We start from the raw sequence: 20,653 nt of genomic DNA, 5'->3' as shown, positions 1-20,653 counted from the left end.
TACAGACAGATTCGACAACTTTGTAACCAACATTCTAAACAGTTTTCTGTTTTAGAGATTTTTCAGATAAATTAAAAAAAAAGATAAAAAAATAATTTCCATTTCAAACGCTTCAGTTATTTATGATGATTTACTTATGACTGACTGTCTATCAAACCACATGAATTTGAATGTATTTATAATGCATCTGTGTACACGTAGATACATATATATTGTGTAGTACGAGTATTATTTGGTTTCATTCTGTTTATGGTTGATGTGGTTATTGTTGCATGCATGCATGCAGGCAACATGCAGCTACAACAGTGCGGAGATTCAAACATGTAGACCACACCACATGCAGACCAAAAACCAAACAAAACAAAAACCGAAAAGAGTAAAGCGTTTTTGTTACAGCTCTTTTCATTTTAAACCCTCCCCACAGATTCAAGCTGCTTTTTTGTTTTGTTTTTTAAATAATAAAATTTATAAAAAAGACGTTTTGAACTTAATTTGTTTGTTGTTGTTGTTATTATTATATTTTTCCATTTTCCAAAACAAAAGCTTAATTTCTTTTAACACCATAAAAATAGGGGGAACATAACCATAACGATAGAGACGACAGTGGCTTAAGACAGGTTTACGTCTATATTTTATTTCAATCTAAGTAAATTCTTTTGTTTCATCGCTCTCAAATTCTATGGAAGTTTATTTCAATCTTTATTGTTTTGAAATTTTTAAGATCTTTTTGTTTATCTTAAAGATGTAACGCTTTTCTATAGACTTAAATGCTTAAGGTTTCGTCTTACATTGTGGTCTAGTTGACATAAAAATTATTTTATTACCTTTTTTGTATAATATAGTATATACATTTTGAGGAAATTCAAATTAATTTGTAATCTTGGTTTAAATTTTGAATGAAAATGAAAATATATCTTTTGATTCTTTTTTATTACTAAGATTTTATAAACTAATGAAGTTATTACAGCTATAAAATTGTGAGAATATGGATCCTTTGTCGATAGCGCCTCAAATTAAGTTTTGTTTTTAAATATTTTTTTATAGTTCATTGCTGCATTTAATGGTAATATTAACTTGGCGTAACATTATTATACCCTACACCACCATAGTGGGGTTTGTGCAGATGTTTGTAACGCCCAAAAATATTAGTCTAACACCCACCTTAAAGTATACCGATCGACTTAGAATCACTTTCTGAGTCGATTAAACGATGTCCGTCCGTCCGTCTGGTCGGCTGGCTGGCTGTCCATGTAAACCTTGTGCGCAGAATACAGGTCGCAATTTTGAAGATATTTCGATGAAATTTGGTACATATTATTTTTTCGGCCCAGGGACCAAGCCTATAGAAACTGGCTGAAATCGGTCCATTATTTGACCTAGCCCCCATACAAATGTCGTTCCGAAATTGGACTTTATCGGTCATAAATGTTTAATTTATAAATGTATCTCCACAAATTGCGCTCCAAATAAGTTTTATATATACAAAATTCATGTCACCAAATTTTGTTACGATCGGTCCATAATTAGTTATAGCTCCTATATAGACCCGCTTCCGAAAATCACTTTAACGTCAACATAGTTAACTTTAATTTAGACATACATCACACGACCTAATTTCATGGTGATCGGTCCATAATTGGTCATAGCATAGGCCTACTTCCGAAAATCACTCAAAAATATAAATTATTGAAATTTTAAAAGAAAAATGTTTTTGCTCTTTTACTTAGTGTAGGTCGGGTTTGACCGACCATACTTTCTTACTTGTTTTTTTATAGATTTCATTTGAAATCAAAAATTTTGTATTGAAATATTTTATGGAAATACATTTGTTGTATACTTTAATAATTCAATAATTCTTTGTTAATTTAAATTAAGTTGTAAATTTTGTCATATTTTTTTTTATCATTTCAAGTAATTCGTTTTTCTTTTTCGCTCCATAACTTGTGTGAAATTTCCAAAAATCACTAGACCAAATGCAAACAATTGCAGTCTAAGTAATAAACAACGAAATCATACTGTTTTTTAAGTGATTACTTTGTAGACATTAGACTTCACAATATAACAATAAAACTACACAACAATTGTGTAAGAAAAACTTTTAATGTAAAACAACATAAATAAAAATAAAATATATTACAACTCAAAGACCAACCGACTACTCCAAGAGGTGGAGAGTTTAAGAATAAACCATAAATATTTTGTGTTGTGTTGTTTTTTTTTTACTCACATTAAGTTTGGAAAAAAAGTTAAGATTTTTATAAGGGGGTTTTGTGTTCCTTAACTCCATAAATCACCATGAAACATTGCATGAACTAAAAAAATACTTGAAAGGATTAAGAAAACAGGATAACAAACAAACAAACGTACACAGGTAGCGTGTTGAAGAAAACTTTTACACTTAATGCATTTTACAAAGGACATTTTATGCTTTTCCAGGGAAAGAGCAAAAATAATAATATTACGCTAACATGCTAAAAATAAATAATGAACAGTTAACGGGAATTGACGGCAACATTTAACATTTGCATAAGTTTTAAGATAAAGAATTAATTACTGTTTACAGTTCTTAATGTTTAAAAGCAACTAAGAATTATTTTATTGCAATGAATTTAGCTGTTAATGTCTCTAACAAACAATTAAAAAAGGACAATAACTACAATAATTCTCTTTAAAGCACATGTTTGGCTTAAGGTGCCGCCTTTTTTTGTTTCACAAAGAAATAATAAAACTGGAAAATTTTATTCAAGAAATTATTTTCAACAAATAATAAGAGAAAAAATATGCATGTAGTATGTGAAAAAATACCTTAAAGATATAAACAATTTTGAAAATGACCACACACAGGTGGGGGCATCTTGATAATCGAACATCTTCGCCATCATGATGTATGATGAGCAAACATCACACAAACCTAACTAACCAGAGAACATAACAGCCATACAAACATTTTCTTTCTTTAGCCAGCTACTCACTCATTCAGTCAGTCAGCCAGCCAGCCAGCCAGCCAGCCAGCAAGTCATCCAACATATGGGCTAGTAACAGCCGTCATCACTTTGGGCTTATAACCAGTTTATCATTAACAAGGACATAAGTTTCATTTAGTTAACAAAAAAATTCGTTAAAGAAATAAAAAAAAAAAATAAACTAACAACCAACAACGTGGTTGGTTAATAACTCATACAAGCATAACCAAGAACAAAAACCTTAAGAAAACTTACATCTGAAATTCCTCTACTTGTCTTACACGAAAAAGTTCCTTTTCAGTACTTGTGCAAGTTGAGAGATAGAAAAAATGCCAAAAATGTTTTGACCATACGTTGAAATAATTCTAAATTATATTCTTTTTTTTTATTGCTTTTAAACGAGCTACATGACATATGGACTATTTTTGATGAAAAAAAGGACTTGTTCCTCTTTTTTGTTTGTTTGTTAACCTGTTTCTATTGTTAAAATGCACTTCCACTTAGTGGAAATGCACATAGTACATACTCATTCACATTCTGTTGCATACAGCCAGGCTTACAACTACTACTACAATAACAACTAGTTGTTTCCGAATTGTTATGGCTGAGTGCCTAGATTAAATGAGTGTTGTCGTCTATCTGTTTGTGTCTCTCTTTCTAGTTACTATGTATGTATGTGTGTGTGTTTGTGTAAACAAAGTAGACAACAAACACAAAAACAACATCACTGCACTTAACAAAACAAATGGTAAAATGCACAATTTGGTGACAAAATTATCGTTTCTATTTTTAAATTTTATCGATATTGGTTTAACAAAGACCCATTAATAATGAAGTATTAACCTGTAGTTATCTTTAACTACTCAGGGCCGAAATGAGATCGTCTATATTGATGTACATAAAATTGAGATTTATGTAACAATACAGTTTGTGCCGATCTCATGCTAAGAAAAAACATGGTTGTGACAACCATAATTGAACAGTGTCATATTATGATTAGATTTTATGGTAGCTGTCAAATTATATTATGGTTCCTATATGACCATACTTAACCAAAATTTAATCCCTTTTACAATTATTTGTAGCTATGATTGTGTCCAATCATATTATGAGTGTGTCCAATCATATTATGAGTGTGTCCAATCATATTATGATTGTGTCCAATCATATTATGATTGTGTCCAATCATATTATGATTGTATCCAATCATATTATGATTGTATCCAATCATATTATGATTGTATCCAATCATATTATGATTGTATCCAATCATATTATGATTGTATCCAATCATATTATGATTGTGTCCAATCATATTATGATTGTGTCCAATCATATTATGATTGTGTTCAATCATATTATGATTGTGTCCATATCAACCATAATATGTTGGTTCAGGTAAAACCAACAAAATAGAAAACATTTTCATAAGAGCTCTCAACACATCCGGTAGGAAAGCTGTCCTGTTAGCTCTGTACTTGGACTATTTGGTACGAAAAGTTAAAGCCACTGCAGGTTTAAAAACATACAAGGCTCAAAACGTTCCTGACAGGAACTCTGCTAAATATTTAGAGGTCAAAGACAGAGCACTGCTGCATAATAGATGACGAAACGTATGTTCTGGAAAATTTTTCGCAGCTTCTGGGTCAATATTTTTATGTGGCTTTGCTCGAGGGAATGTTGTAGAAAAGTTTAGGACAATCTTCCCAAAAAGTTCTTGGTATGGCTAGCAATATGCAGTTGCCACAAAAGTATCCAAACATTTGTTACAAATGGCTCTATAAATACCGAAATTTACGTCAAGGAATGTTTACAAAAAAGGATGCTTCCATTAATTTGGCCGGATTTGGCATCCTGTCACTATGGTAAGCAAGGTCTTGAGTGGTACAAGAACTATAATGTGGTATTTGTACCAAGAAAGGCAAATCCTCCAAACTGCCTGGAGCTAAGGCCAGTGGGGAGATATTGGGATCCTGTTAAAAGAGAATTGAAGAGCACAAAAAGGTGTCCAAAAGTGAGGTAGATTTTAAACGCAGATGGATTACCTATTCGAACAAAGTTACAGGAAGCTCTATAAAAACCTTAATGAAAGGGTTTCCTGGAAAAGGTTCATAAATTCATCATTATTAATTAGAACTATAAAAATTAAATTGTTTGTAAGTTGTAATAATAATTTCAATCAAATAAAAAAAATCAAAACTATAAGTTTAGTGGTTTGTTTTTTATTAACATTTATGTATGTTAAGATTTTTTCGATCTCACTCCTTTGTTGATTTTATAAAAAAATGAAAAGTTAATTTTATAAAAAAAAAGTTCAATATTGTCTTAATTTCTTACATATTTGTCTCTAAGTGTTACCTTTAATTCATTTACTATAAACTTATTATATATAACTATATGCCTATACAACAAATCATTCAGAATGTTATGTGCTTTATATTAGATATTTTTTTTTTTTATTTTTATTGTTATTTGTTTTATTGTATTATTCTTGTTCTCTTTTTTTGTATACATGTCCGTCCGTCCGTCTGGCTGTCTATGGTTCTATATGTCTGTCTATTTTTGTCTGCTGTCGTCTTCTCCAGCTTTACGAGACTGTGTTTTTTTGTTATTGTTCGTCATGTATTGTGTTACATTTAACGCATACGATGATCATTAACCGCTAAACACAGCTTAGAAATGTATTTTTTTTCTCATTCATTTTATATCACATTCCTCCCGTACTTTTTCCCCTGATTTTATTTCTTTCAATACAAACAATAAAGTTGGTTAAAGAGTATAGTGCATTTGTTTTCAGGTTTAATGTTACCTACAATGATGATGATCAACAACATCATTATCATTTTTAATGTTCTTGTTGTTTTGCTTTTAACCAGGAGGAGAGCATTTAGCTGGGTGTGTTTGTGGATTTTTATTTTGAAAATCTGACAAATGTTTATTTTGTTTTTATCTTTTTTCTTCTTCTTCTGCTGAGTTTACTTCAGTGATTGTTGTTAAACCAAAACCTTTAGGAGAAGAAATGTGGCATTTTATTGTTTTCTGTCATTGTGTAACAACAACCAGCATAAAAATGTTGTTATTTGTTGTTGCTTGCTGATAGTTTGTATATGTTTTTCATTTCTTGGAAAATTTTCTTAGAAACAAAAAAAAATAACAAATTCTGCAAAAATGCAGTTGTCTTTCAATGAGGAAAACAAGTTGCAGAAATAAATTTACAGTCACTGAAACAAAAAAGCGACGACTTGTCTTTCTTTTAGCAAATCGGAGTTACTAAGTAGTTTTTAATTCAATGTTTGTGAGTGTGTTGTTTACACAATGTTTAGTTTAAAAGCAATAAGTTTTTAATTAATTTAATGTAAGAATGTTGCTTTTATTATTAGTATGTGCATATAAAATTAATCTGGCATCATTGTTTTTTCTTGTCCTATTAATGAAAAGCAAGTCCAAATGTTTTTTCTACTTTCAGAAACTTAAGATTCTATAAATTTTATAAAATATTTTTTATGTATGGAATTGTTTTAAAAACAAAATATTTGGGGTATTCACAAGGCTCCTATTAGTCATATTGTCATAATGTCCTAATATATTATAATAGTTTTTGTTGGGTTTTAAACAAAAAAAAAGTATTATTTTATGACAAAACAATAAACATAGTTCAAATAGTCTTATAAGTTTAGAACTTTTTTGTTTGAAACTCAACAAAAATTTGTTTAAACTATCATAATATATTAGGACATTATGACAATGTGTCCAAATAGTAGACCGCGTGAATACCCCAATTGTATTTATGTATGTAGTAGTTACCTAGTGGTTATTTAGTTGGTACATTCAAGGGTTAAAATCGTTTATTACCAAGGTGTACCATAATTAACACCTTCATTTGCCAGTTACTAACTAACTAATATAAGGTTACATTATTTGTAGTTGTGCCAACGTTTGTTAAATATTTACTTTTAAAACCTCTAATCAACTAAAACAACTTATTTAAAGTTGTTCAACTAATTTTATATATTTTGTTTTACACCAACAATCTTATTTTGCACAATCATTGTTTTTTTTTACACACCTCACTCGTTTTGCGGTTTTATTCATTATTCAAATGTAAACTAATTTTTTGGAGGGAAACAAATTTGTTCTTTTTTTGAGAGAAACGAAATATATTGTGGTAAAATAAAAAATGGGAAATTTTAATTTTTAATTGGCCCATGGTGTTTCCTTTCGCAAGATAATTATAAGCAAGCAAACCAAAATATGCAAATGCATGTTTTTTCTGGTGAGTCGAATGAGCACATGGATAAGATATTTACACGTTTCAGAACTATTTAAGAATTTTGGCATCGATTTGTTAGTGCATATTTTTGCATATTTTACCCTTAAATTCATATTTTTGCATATATTTGTTTTAAGAGCATATTTATGTCATATTTTTGCGTTTTTAAGCATATTTTACTGTTTAATAGCATATTTTGACTTTATCAAAAACAAGTTTGGTCTACTTATTTTTCGCTGTTGTGTTACAGGTTTTTACTTCCTTTGTTTAAAATTGAAAATTGAAAAATAGATGGCTTTTCACCAAAAAAAATTTAAAAAACTAATTTTTTTTAAAATTAAAAAAAAATTTAAATTTTAAAAACAAATTTTTTTAAAATTTAAAAAAAAAAATTTAAAAAACAATTCGAAAATTTTTTTTTCCAAAAAACAAAAAAAAATTTATTGATAGATGTAATATAAGGACTGTATGTAACACCAGAACAGCAACCAAAAAATTTTAGGTTACACCACTTTTGCACTGATGGCCTATATATCCTTACAATTCATGGCGAAGGTATTGAAATTGGGAAAAATATTTTTTGCCGAACATTTTTTGTTGAAATATTGGAAGAAATAAAACTCACACAAATTTGTAAGAAAATTCAAAGTCAAATGAGGATTAGCTGTTTTGCCATTGTTTGAAAATGCGTTCATTTACACTTGCAACAAATAACACCCGCCGATTTAAAAAGGCGATAATAAGATAAATTGAAATGATTTTTTTCTGGATTTATTTGCTGTTTATTTTCAACATTGTAAATTTATTTTATTTGCATTTTCCGACTTGGCATACATAGTAAATTTAATGTGCATAATATGTTTGTATCTTCTACTACTTTGTACATTTTACATTTTGTTGGCCACGTACAGTGGAGCAGATCGGAGAAGAAAGGAGCACAGTTAAGCGTGTCGTTCAACACGGCATGAAACTATCTATGTAGATATGAATGTATATGTTAGAGTAATGGAAAATCTGATTAAAAGTTTTATTTCGTTTGTATTTCTTTAACAATTTTTATTTAAATTTAATGTGCCATTACCGATGTCAAAATGTTTTATTTAAACTGGATACAAACAAAAAAAAAATGAAAGAAAACAAAAACTAAAATAAATAATGCATTGAAATGGAAATGAAAATGAAAATTAACAAAAGAAAACTACTATACAATTGGGATTTAAAATAAGATTTTCAACACTTTCGAATTGCAATTAACGCTTTTGATAAATAAAATCATACACACTCACTCAATCATTCGTTCGTTCGTTCATTCATTCAAACACTTATTCACCAGATACACGCTCCACAAAAGTAAATTGTATTTAAGCTAATTTTTCACATTCATTTATTACGCTCCAAACATTTTTTCCCACCATCATTGGCAGCAAACAAATGTATTGAATAGATATATTTCTTGTATAAAATATTAAATACACAATATAATATAGTTTTTAAATGGAATTGATTTTATTAATATGTGGATAGAGTAATAATAGGATTTTATTTAATTTGAAAAATATATATATTATGACATATCGCGTTTTAAACAAAACAACAAATTTATTAATATTTAAACACAAACAAATGTATATATCAGGGTCGCAATTAATAATAATAACTTAAACTATAACAAGAACACAACAAAAAAAAATATTGATTACTAAAATGTTCCAAAGCAGCAGACCAACTTAGTTTTGAATTCAAAATAATATATTAGTTAGTTGGTATGGAGTTCGCCTACCAGGGATGGTTTACATATTAAGATTATAAAGCTATAAAAATTGCTAAAATTTTAATTGTTTTTTTAAAATGTATATCGCACTCGTTCAACAATACTGTATTAATTCAAAATTTTTAAAAATTCACTTTTTGCAAGAAATCAACTAACAACATCAATATCTATCTACTGGAAAAATTTCAACGTATTCCGATTACACTTTCGTGATAATTAGTGAATCCTTGTCATCAACAAAAAGGTATTATTTTGAGTTAATACAAACATTGAAATAGAAATGCATCGTATATTTTCATAAAAAAATTTATTATTTTGAATTGAGCATTTATTCAAGTTAAAAATAATCAAATTGTTTTATTTAAATTTGGTTGTATTTTGAGTTGATACTGTTTTGTTGATAAAATAATACAAAAAAATAGCGAGAAGTTTGAGAAAAATGGTATTAACTCAAAAAATTGATTTATTTTGCAATAATTGCAAAAAATTTAAAGAAAAACAATGTAAATATATTTTCAAAAGGAATTTCCTTACTGTGATGTATTCGGATTTTCAAATTCTCTTAAAATGAGAGAGTAATGAGATAAAATTTTAACACTAAGAAAAAATATGGTTGTGGTAATCAGACAGCGTCATATTAAGATTGGTTTTTTATGGTTGCTGTCAAATTATTTTATGATTCGCATATGACCATATTATTACTAATGTATAATATGATCTTACTTCATAATTTAATCCCTTGTTATATACAGTCATTTTCTTCGGAATGGTTTCAATTCCGTAGTTTTTATTCCGATCGATTTCGTTTTAGGTTCTTCAGATTCCGTGTAATTTATTAATTCCAAAAATATTTAATAATATTTAATTTTTGGTGTGGAAATAGATTAAAAATGTTAGAAAACCAAATAGTACAAATAAATATCAATTCTGCTTTCAAAACTGAAAGTGGTTTCATTCCGAAAGAAATTTTCGTTTTACTTTTTCTGAAGAAGCGAAATACGGAATTAAATTCTATGACATGCCTGATAATTATTTGTTTATTGGTAATCATAATACAATCATGACAGCTTTCATCATAATATTGTTGGACACAATCATGTTATGGTTATGTTTCTATTATAATATGACCTTTAAACCATATGTAAATATCATATTATAATAGAACAACCATAACCTTATTGTGCCCAATAATATTATGATTCCAACTCAACCATTAAATGGAAGCACAAGTATAACACGATTGTGTCCAACTATATTATGATTCAATTAAAATATGATTATTTTTAAACCCAGTTGACATGAACATGTTATGTTTGTAGACAAATGACCATATTATTGAGTATTTGTGATGATGTGATTATTAGAATTTTCACAAAAATAAATAAATAAAAAATCAATCATTATGGATGAAACAAGATATCATTGAAATAAAATTTATTTAATAAATTTGTTTGCATTGTAACTCATTTATTGATATAATGATGTTTTTAGAGAAAGGTTACCACGAATGCTTACGAATAGTTCACTCTCTATTTAAGTCATTAATACACTACTTATATGTAATACAGGTGGTATGTAGTAGTCATTATCAAACTTGGATAAATAGTTTTCAGAAAATGTATGAAGTAATATGCTGATTTTATACATTGAAAATTAATAATTAGATTTTTTTCTTAAATTTCCATCCCTGACAAGTAGTATTTAAAAATCCAGTCTAAATTGTGTGTCTGTTCGTCTGTCTGGCAATCGATAAAGCAACCAGCAAACCATACCGTACGTACGAAACGCTCGCTTTATTATACACTCACTTTATTTGCAGATTTTTGTTGGTCTGCTATTCAGTCAATTTTAACACACAACTATTTAAACAGATGGATGGTCGTTCGGACAGACAGACGACGGACATACCACACTAACTGTGAGTGCTTCAGTTTTTCGTTTTTTTTTTTATTATTTTAGCAGGTCGCGTGAATCATGTCCATGTGAATATACAATAGATACATGTGTCGAGATATACATTCATTTTATTGCACTTGGCAACCAACCATCAGTCAGTTACCATTATTCAATATTTATATTCGTTTCGTTTTTTTTTTCTTCTTTCTGATGTCCAATTTCACTTCAAACAGCAGCAGTTTTTTTTTACTTTGGGGAATAAGTATAATGAAAAACCTTTATAATTCATAAATTACATTTTAATCTATTTCTTTATTTGTTTTTAATTCCATTTAGCACTTAAGAAATTCATATTGAAAATGTATTAAACAAATTTAAAATAAATATTTATTTATATGAAGAAAAAAATAAATAAATTATAATTGTATAATTGATTTTCACCGAGTACTGTTCAAGGTCGTTAGGAAAATGCATACATATATTAAAAATGGAGATTGCAGCCCTTTGCCCTTATACCTTTCTTATATTTTCGATAAAATAATTATTGAAAATCCTGAAATTTAACGTAGTAGTAATTTATTCCAGATTATTTATGATATTTTCAATAATTTTTTAGTATTTAATTAAAAAATCTTTGTATGTTTAATTAATTTGAATTTAATGAAATGTATTTTAAAAATATAACCAAAACACCACATAATTTCCTTTGAAAATATTAACAAACAGCAGACTATTGCCTCAATTTCATAGTCGCCGGAAAATAATTTTCAAATTTTTGTATCAAAATCACTCAGTTTTCAAATAATTTTGGAGTGTTTCAAACAAAAATTAGAAATATATTTTCCATTTGTGTTTCTATATCAGGCCCCAAACCAGTTACTGTAAAAACAGTCATATATTCAGGTTTCTCGGCATATTTAACTTATAATCAGGATTCTTATAAAAACTGTTTTTAACCCAGTTTACGGTCCAACTCTACAAATTAATAAAAGTACTTTGTACTTTTGTGAGCACATACTTAGTCCTTAACACATTTAGTTTCTTCTGCCCTGGATGGAATATGTATTACTTAATTGTTTCAACATACAAACATATTTCTTTTTAGATTTTTTTTGGAAGGTGCTTGATGATACACTTATTATCAAAATCGTTATGGTTCATAAAATCTCATGAACATCTCTTCGTCTCCATACACACCATTTGTACTTGTTGGGTATAGTGAATGCAGTGATGTAGTTGTTGTTTGATCGTTAAAATTAAATTACAAAAAAATTAAAACATCTGCTGTTTAAGAGTTCAGTCAGTAGTACTGGTACTTGTTGTACTTACTTGCAACACTGCCACTGCCTGCTACTCTCTTTAATTATTTGACTACTATTTTCTTCAACTTTTTCGTTTTGGTATACTTCTTCTGTTCTATGTGTTGTCTCATGGTTGAGGGGTTCATTCATTCTTTATTTGGGTTTTTTTTGTTCATTAAAACTTCAAATATATTTTCGTACCTTTTTCATCTTCTTCGATTTGTTAAACCATCTACAATTTTTGAGTTTTGTAGTGTCTGCGTGGCGGTATTGCATTTTTTAAGTTATTTTTTATCGTCTGTAGTTTTATTTTTTGTTAAATTTGGAAGTAGTTACCGGGCGTATTTGTTATTGTGGATGGTTATTTCACACTTAGGAAAGTTTCTCTAAAGGCGTGTTATTTTTCTAAAAAAAAACCGTAATTCAAAATTCTAATATTTTAGAATTTTATTTATAAAATACACATATTTACTACAAAGGTTTTAATTTCTTTAGCATTTTAAGCATATCGCTGCCTCTAATCGAATTTTGGCCAGTGTAGTGTATTAAACTTCACTAAACTGAAGATCCACTATTGTCTGGCTCTCTCCTTCTCACTCTATCACAGTCTCTGTGTATCTTGTATAGATTTTTGACAGGTGGTGTTTATTTCATTTAGAATACAACATTTGAAGTGTTTCTCTGTTTGCATTATTCGTTTTTGGATGAATTTTTTTGTTTGGGATTTAAATTGTAGTTATTTCTAACAAAACAAACCACCGACATCTTGTGCTGGTTCATAAGATGACGTTTAAAAAATCCTACAACACACATCCTGCAGTTTGTACTTAAAAAAATATATTTATAAAGTTAATGAACTCTATTTTTTTTTTTATTACTTTTTCCTTAAATATGAATGATTTTTATTAATTTTGAAAATTTTGTTTCTTCTATTTTTAGATCATTCACGGAAATGCTGTATTAATGCCACCAACACAATGACTTTAAGTGTATTTAAACATACATAATTTTCTAAAACCACACTCTATCAAAGAAAACTATAATTTTGTTTTTGAGAAATTATGTCTAAATTGTATACAACCGCCTCGGCGTTAGCAACAGAATCAGTGCAACGTTCAGAAAGAGCGGCCAGCGAAAATCCCAATAATAACGTGCATACGCAACACAGAAGGCACAACTCTTTGAGTGGGAGAATTTGCACAAAAACACTAACCAAATCAGCCTCCATAACGGATATAACGCAAAAATTGGAAAGTATACAATATGATCCAATTACGTTGCCAGATAGAATCACAGACGCTGCTGCTGCTGCAAATGTTTTGTCCTGTAACAGCCGAAATCTACACAGCCGAGATAACGATGAGGTAGATATTGGCGATGAAACAAGAAGGCGAAGATTACCTGCTAACAGTGCACGCAATGAACAACAAAACACTACCAAAGATGGGTTTTTAGAGTCAATACCAACAATATTAAACACAAATACATCAACGATGTTGTCATACGATGAACCCGATCATTTGCAGCATCGTTTTGCGCGAACACCTCATTCGACGGTATTTAACACGCGGCATGCGCCACACTCTACAGTCGATAATTCATTTAGTGATAATGGTTGCACCAGTGGGATGAGTAGTGCGTTTAGTTCTGCGTGTCCCAGTACAGTATCCTCGCCACTATCAACACCCACAAGACTCTCGCCTCAGCATCAACTTCATCAGCATCGTAGTAATAATCATCAGTTAAATCAGCAGCAGCAGGCAACATGTTGCCAAAAGTCAATAGCACCTGTAAAAAATTCCTGCTCCTCCGCCACTTTAACCCACAATAATAGCCAGCACAATAACCAACATCATCATCATCATCTGCCCGACGAACATCATGATCATGATCATCAGCAGCAACAGCAACACAAACCCTCTTTTCCGTCTTCGTTTGCTTCAGTAACAGTGAGCGGAAGTAAAAATCTAAAGAAATTTGATCCTCGTTTGGGTCCATCACCTTATCGTCAACTATTGCCAATAGCTTTATGTATTCTATCGTTTGCGACTGTGTTTAGCATTTTAATTGTTTATATGGATACGACAGGTGAGTTTTTTTAAATAAATATGCAATATTTATATATTTTCTTTTTTATATATCTAATGAGTGTTTATATAGTAAATTCGTTGTTTTTTTATAAAATCTTAAGTAGCAGCACACTTTTTTTAAATAATTTTAAATTCGTTTTTTGTGTTTATTTAGGTTCTTAATTTGTGAACATATGGTTGGGTTTTATATTTACTATTTTAAGAATGATTAATAGGAATTTATTTATTTGTTGCTGTCTTTTTATTTCCACTTAAACCGGAAATTGGTGGGAAACAGTCAAAGGCATATTTTTTTAGACTATGTTTGTATAAAAATTGATTGCGATATTTTGAAATTGTATTAAAAAAGAAAATATTTGCAGGTTATTTTAATTTAATTTCAATATGCTTTTTTCTATATTTGGAGTATCGGTTTACTAGCGCAAATAATCACATGCTTCATCCTTTTCCCTACAATACTACAGGTTGCACAAATCGAGAGTCGTACCTCAATAAAATTAGAGAAAAGAAAAACTTTTAAATCACAATATTATTTAATTGTTTTTTATTAAGTTTTTTATATTAAACATATTGCTTAATTTCTTAAAAATTCCCTTAATTGATTTTGCCATTGCTTAGGTATTCCCGGCAATTAATATCACTTTCCCGGAAAATATTAAAACCCTTTCAGAAATATTAATAAGATATTAATTGTGCGAAAAAAAATAACTTGTGACACTGATTATGACGAGTTGTTATAGGCCTTAAATAGTATTTTCCAACAAAGCCAGCCAGCCAGCCACACTTGAACTTCTACAAGGCGGCGTTTATTGTTAACTTGTGGTTTTCTTGTCAATATTGCGTTGGCAGGCCACGTAAGACCACATGAGTGGCAACCACCAACTCTACATGTTCTGTGTAGTTCGTTTAAAACAACCATCTAGAAGTTGGCACAAATGTGCGGGTGTATATTTTTCTACTTTTGATTAAATTAAAAAACTTTTTCTTTTTTTCAATTTCGCTCTACTGGTTTTGTTAAAATGTGTTTGTTGTTGTTTTTTTTTTTGTTGGTGTTACGTTATTTACCATCAATCCTCGGCAAGGATTAAGTTTGGAAAAACACTCCTTATTTTTTTGTAGCTGCTGTTTTGTTGTTCTACCACTAGAAAGGATGTTTGTAGTTTTTGGTTGAAAGTTTTTTTTTGTTGTTGTTTAATTTTATTTTGAGACATTTTTTCTGTCGTACGATTTGCTATTTTTGTCTGGGAATATTATCTGTGTTGCAGACATGCATTTTTTTGTCTGCATCAAAAGTGTGACTCATGCGGAGTTGATAACCTTTAAATGGTTTCGAGGGGTACAAAAGTCTTGTAGAGTTTTTATAAATCTTTGATTTTTATTGTCCACATTAGTCACAAGTTATTTACTCGAGAATAAAAAACTTTCGGTAGATAGAGGTTTCGCTATGTTATCATGCTTTGAGTAAGACTCGGCTCGTTCCGAAGAGAAGTTAAAATTTTCTCTATATTTGGTCCAGCTAGTTGTATTTCAGGCGTCTTTACTAGGCAAATTGTTTAATAGATTTCGGTATATAATTATGAATTTATATCTCAAATCTTGTTACTAAGAAAGCATTTGTGTTTAACTTGTTTAACTATTAAAAACGATTTTGTTCGTATTAAGAGTACTAGTTGAATTCTTACGAAGATATCTGTCATTCAATTTACTTTCTTTAGATTTTTCTCCTAATCAAAGTACTGTTTAATAAGAGGCTGAATTAAACTTGATTTTTTTCATACAAAATTTGCGTTTTATAAAATGAAGCCCTAAGTGTAAAATTTACTTTTTTTTAAATAAACGTTTGTCTTATCCGTTTAAGGTTTAATTTGTACTTATAAACACAAATTGTATCACTTAAATACACTCAATTAAATATTTCTTAATCATTTTATTGAAATCAGATATTTTCTTATCGTTTATTTATTTAATTGCTTAAAAATTAATGCTCTTGTTTATTATTAGTGATTATTTTTACACTTATTTAATATTTTCTTGGGAATTTATTCATTTTATTGATATTTTTTTTTAAATTCTATCAACACCATTTCCCTATAATTAGTTAATACTATTGCTGAAAATCAGGTCTGTAGAGACGTTTAAAATTGAAATTTATACAAATATTTTAAATATAGTTTACATAGGGGACGATTTTTAAATTTAATTGCCAATTTTTCCTTATTATTATTGTGGATAGTTTTCTTTCGATTCTTTGCCTCTCATTCTTAATAGTAAAAAATTAAATTGAACTTCTACTATAATAAAAATGAAATGGTCCATGTATGTATGTAATGTCATCACGTGAGAACGGCTGGAGCGATTTGGCTGATTTTTTATTATTCGATTCGAAATTTTCAGAAGATGGTTTGTAAAGAAAAAAATTTAAAAATTCCGGGTAAAACTAGGAAATTCTTTTGTTTTGTGAGTCCAGTCAACTGTAATTAAAAAGCTCCCTAAAGTATGCAGTACAAATTAAGATAATTTTTTGCAAATAAATAAGAACAGGCTGGTGTGAGTGGGTTGGAGAAACTTGAAGAACATTAGTAAATGCTACCGGGCGAAGCCGGGGCGATCAACTAGTTTTTAAATAAAATTTAAGTTCTACCCACTAAGCATTTTTACTGGAATTCAAGTTGAATGCAAGTGTAATTCAAGCCTTTAATTAAAGTCAAGCAATTGAATTACAGTTGTATTACACTTTATTTCAATAGCATTCTTCAGTAAAAAGGAAACATAAATTCAAGCCATATGCTTTTTGTTTGAAGAATATTAAATTTTTCAAATATATTTGCATTCAAGTCAAATTCCAACAAAGTGTTCAAGTGCTTGAATTTTTGGGGCTTTGATGCTTACTGGGTACTTATAAGAACAAATTGAACTGTTTAAGTTATATTTATAAGAACAAATGGTATCACTCAAATACATTCGAAATTAATTAGACTGTTGGTTAAAATACATTAAAAATATTCTAATCATAATGTTAAAGTAGTTGTTTATGTAGCAAATAATATGAAAAGCAAATGTTTTCAATACATATCCAATAAGCATTTTTACTGGAATCCAAGTTGAAGGTAAGTGTAATTAAAGCTTGAATTAAAGTAAGACAATTGAATTACAGTTGTATTACACTTTATTTCAATAGCATTCTCCAGTAAAAAGGAAACGCAAATTCAAGCCATATGTGTTTTGTTTGACAAATATTTTATTTATTCAAGTTTAAAACATAATTACATTTACATTCAAGTCAAATTCCAACAAAATGTTCAAGTAAGATTTTGAAATTGAAAATATTTCCTATGAAAGTTATTGTTTTGATAGTTTATTTCAACAGCATTCTCCAGTAAAAAGGAAATGTGAATTCAAGCCATATCTTTTTTTTTTGAAAAATATTTTATTTTTCCAACAAAATATTCAAATGCTTGAATTTTTGGGGCTTTAATAATGTATTTAAAATTGTTACATTTCAATATTTTTTTACAAAAAAAAATAAAAAATAAAACATTTTACAAAAAAAAAATAAAAAACAAAACATTTTTGGAACCGGTGTAATCATATGGCTAATGAGACATAATTTTAGTGCTGTTTTCGCTGCACAATTTGTCTTGTATTTAACAATATATTTCCTGATAGTCATGAGCGTGAATGAATGAGTGAGTGAGTGAGCACGCAGTGTCATTGTCATACTGCCAATTTTAATATTCATAACAAGTATTGGCAATTTTCGTCGGTTTCCTTTCTGAAATCACATTTTATTTCTTGTAGTTTAACATTTCTTTTTGTGTTATTTTAAGTGCAAGTATTTTATTTTTTTGTAGTTTCTTGTTTTCTTGAGCATTGTGTGTGAATTTTGTATTTTTTTTGCTGCATATTTCTCGTTTTCATTTCGTATAAATAAGTAAATGATGTTTTATTGTTAAGATATTCCTTTAGATGTTGTGTTTGTGTTCCTTGGCTATATATTTGTTTGTTTGTTCTGTTGTTATGTTACTTTGTGGAAGTTTAGAACATGCAAAATTCATTCTTTTGCGACGTGACTGATGTATCGGAAGTGTCTTGGTAACAACCACAAAAATGGCACTTGGCGGACGTTGCAATTACATGGACGCCACCCAGACTAGACGAAAGTAGTAGACTTGAAAGAATTCTTTTTTTTTGTTGCTTTGCTTTTTAATTTCACTTTAACACCTTAATGCTTGATTTCGTTAATAAAATTATTTTATTGTTATTTTGAGAATGTTAAAAAGGATGTTAAATAAAGGACTTTCAAAGAGAACATTTTTGATTTTTGTTTTTTAAATTAGAATGAAATGTGTAGCTATTAAAAAATCTAAATATTTTTGAAACAAGTTGTTTAATTCTGCACACCCTCTATGGATCATATCTTGACTATTTCTATTAATAAAATAGTATATAACTTATATGATTTAATATTAAACAGCTCTTTTGGAAGAATTCGATTCATTATTAAGTTTTATATTAGAAACTATTCTGTCTATCTGGACTTATAAATTCAAATTTTATTTTCTTTAAAACCGGTGTTGTTAATAGACAGATATGTAACAAAATAAATGATTTTAAAGGTGAGAATGGAAATATTTCACATAAATTTAAATATACTTTGGATTCCACTTTGATTTAAGCGTTTTGTTGCAACAGCTTCAAGGTGACAATGATTTTTCTCAACAACTAAATTTCTCAGAGATTCGTCATTCGTTTCATAAAGTCTATACCCAAATTCCCAGGCTTTATATTAAGTTATGTATATATGTATGAGCAACATGATTCATCATTTCTTTCAATAAACGTTCTATTAATTTTCTAAATTCTTTCTAATTTTGTGTATTTATTTGGGTTTCAAAAGAAGACAACAAGGTAATTTTAAATGATAGCAAAAAGCAATTAATTGTTTTCCTTAAGATTAATATTAGTGCAATCCAACGTTTATGCCATGCAGTCACGTTCCAATTCACTCTTGGGAATATTTTCGTGTTTTCTTTAATTTTGTTTTTCTATTCTTTGGAATACTTTTTTTTATTATTTTAATTTCAAACATGGCAGCAAAATATAGAAAACCAAATCTCTAAACGAAATGAATGAAGTATTTAAAAAAGTATTATATAGATAAGAAAATAATTTGTCTTTTTTTGTTGTTTGTTGGTTACGGTGCATAATAGTATTTCCTGAATATTTATTGGCGTTTTCCTTGGTTTTTTCTGTGTTTTAGTTGTTGTTTGTACTTGGCCAGTAAATAGTTAAGTATCTTCTTAACCATAGAACAGCGCTCACTCACCTGTTTGACATCAACTTTGAAAGCTTTACCTTTGGAGTTTTTCCGTTGGTTTTGTGTTACTCTCAAAATAGTTTGCCAACCTTCAATTGTCATGGGCTGTTTTTCTTTGTTTTTAGTTTTTTTTCTTTCTTTTTAAATTTTATTTTCCATTTATTTATTTAAACACATATTTTTTTCAGTTTAAGTGTTAAAAATTTCTGTGTTTTGCTAAATGTTTTCATTTACCGTCTTTTACTAAAAAACAATGTCATTAGCCCTTTGCAAATCGCATTAGCCCAAATCCCCATCACATTATGATGGATGTTATTGTTGCCATCTAGGTGATAAGAGGTGGCTTTTTATTTGATGATGTTGCAAAATGTTTATTGGTTTTAGTTAAATAAAATATTTTCCACACATATTCCTTTGTTAATGGAGTCATTAAAAGTAATATTTATAATTGCTGCAAATAAAAATAATTATTTTAAGTGTGATGGATAGTTGTAATAGTTTTTAATTTGATTAAAATAAAATGTTGTATCTTTTTATAATCAATACTCTTTATATAGTATTTCTGCTTCAGTTTTATTTGTACTGAAACGTTATTGCAATTAAATTGATTATTTTTTTTTAAAAGTTGTAATGTTTTATGTATATATTTTATTTGTATAATATTAGTTCTTAGATCAAAGGAAAACTGAAAAAAATCTCGGATCTGTATGTAAAGTTTAGCGTCTGAATTAGGTTTTCTAATTCCTTTAGTCACCCAGAGAAAATAGTTTTGGTTGTTATAACAGAGTTTATTGCTTGCTAATCAAATAATTCAATTTAAATGACCGAATTTTAGTTGGAGTGACAAAAATTCGGTTAATAAATTATTTATATTTCTGGGTCAAATTGCTTTTCTGTTCCTAGTATCGATCAAATTTATGATATATAATCGAATCTTCTGATTAGGAACAAATTGGTTAGTGGGGAGAAAAAATACTATGTCTTTAAGAAGAACACTTTAAAAAAAATTCCCCAAATTTCACGACAAAAATTATCAGGGAATTCC

At 28.7% G+C, this 20,653-nt stretch overlaps 1 protein-coding gene across 1 annotated transcript in view; it reads left to right on the top strand.

Annotated features, from left to right (window-relative positions):
* The window catches only part of S (Star), a 59,441-nt gene that overhangs the window by 25,692 nt on the left and 13,096 nt on the right, over window positions 1–20,653 (top strand). Inside the window, exon 2 of the mRNA XM_065499444.1 lies at window positions 13,141–14,289. Within this exon, the coding sequence (XP_065355516.1) occupies window positions 13,263–14,289 (1,027 nt within the window). The 5' untranslated portion in view covers window positions 13,141–13,262. The remainder of the gene's footprint in view (window positions 1–13,140; window positions 14,290–20,653) is intronic.

Source organism: Calliphora vicina, chromosome 2, assembly GCF_958450345.1.
Source record: "Calliphora vicina chromosome 2, idCalVici1.1, whole genome shotgun sequence".
Taxonomy (NCBI): Eukaryota; Metazoa; Arthropoda; class Insecta; order Diptera; family Calliphoridae; genus Calliphora; species Calliphora vicina.
This window is presented reverse-complemented; position numbering and strand designations above follow the sequence as displayed.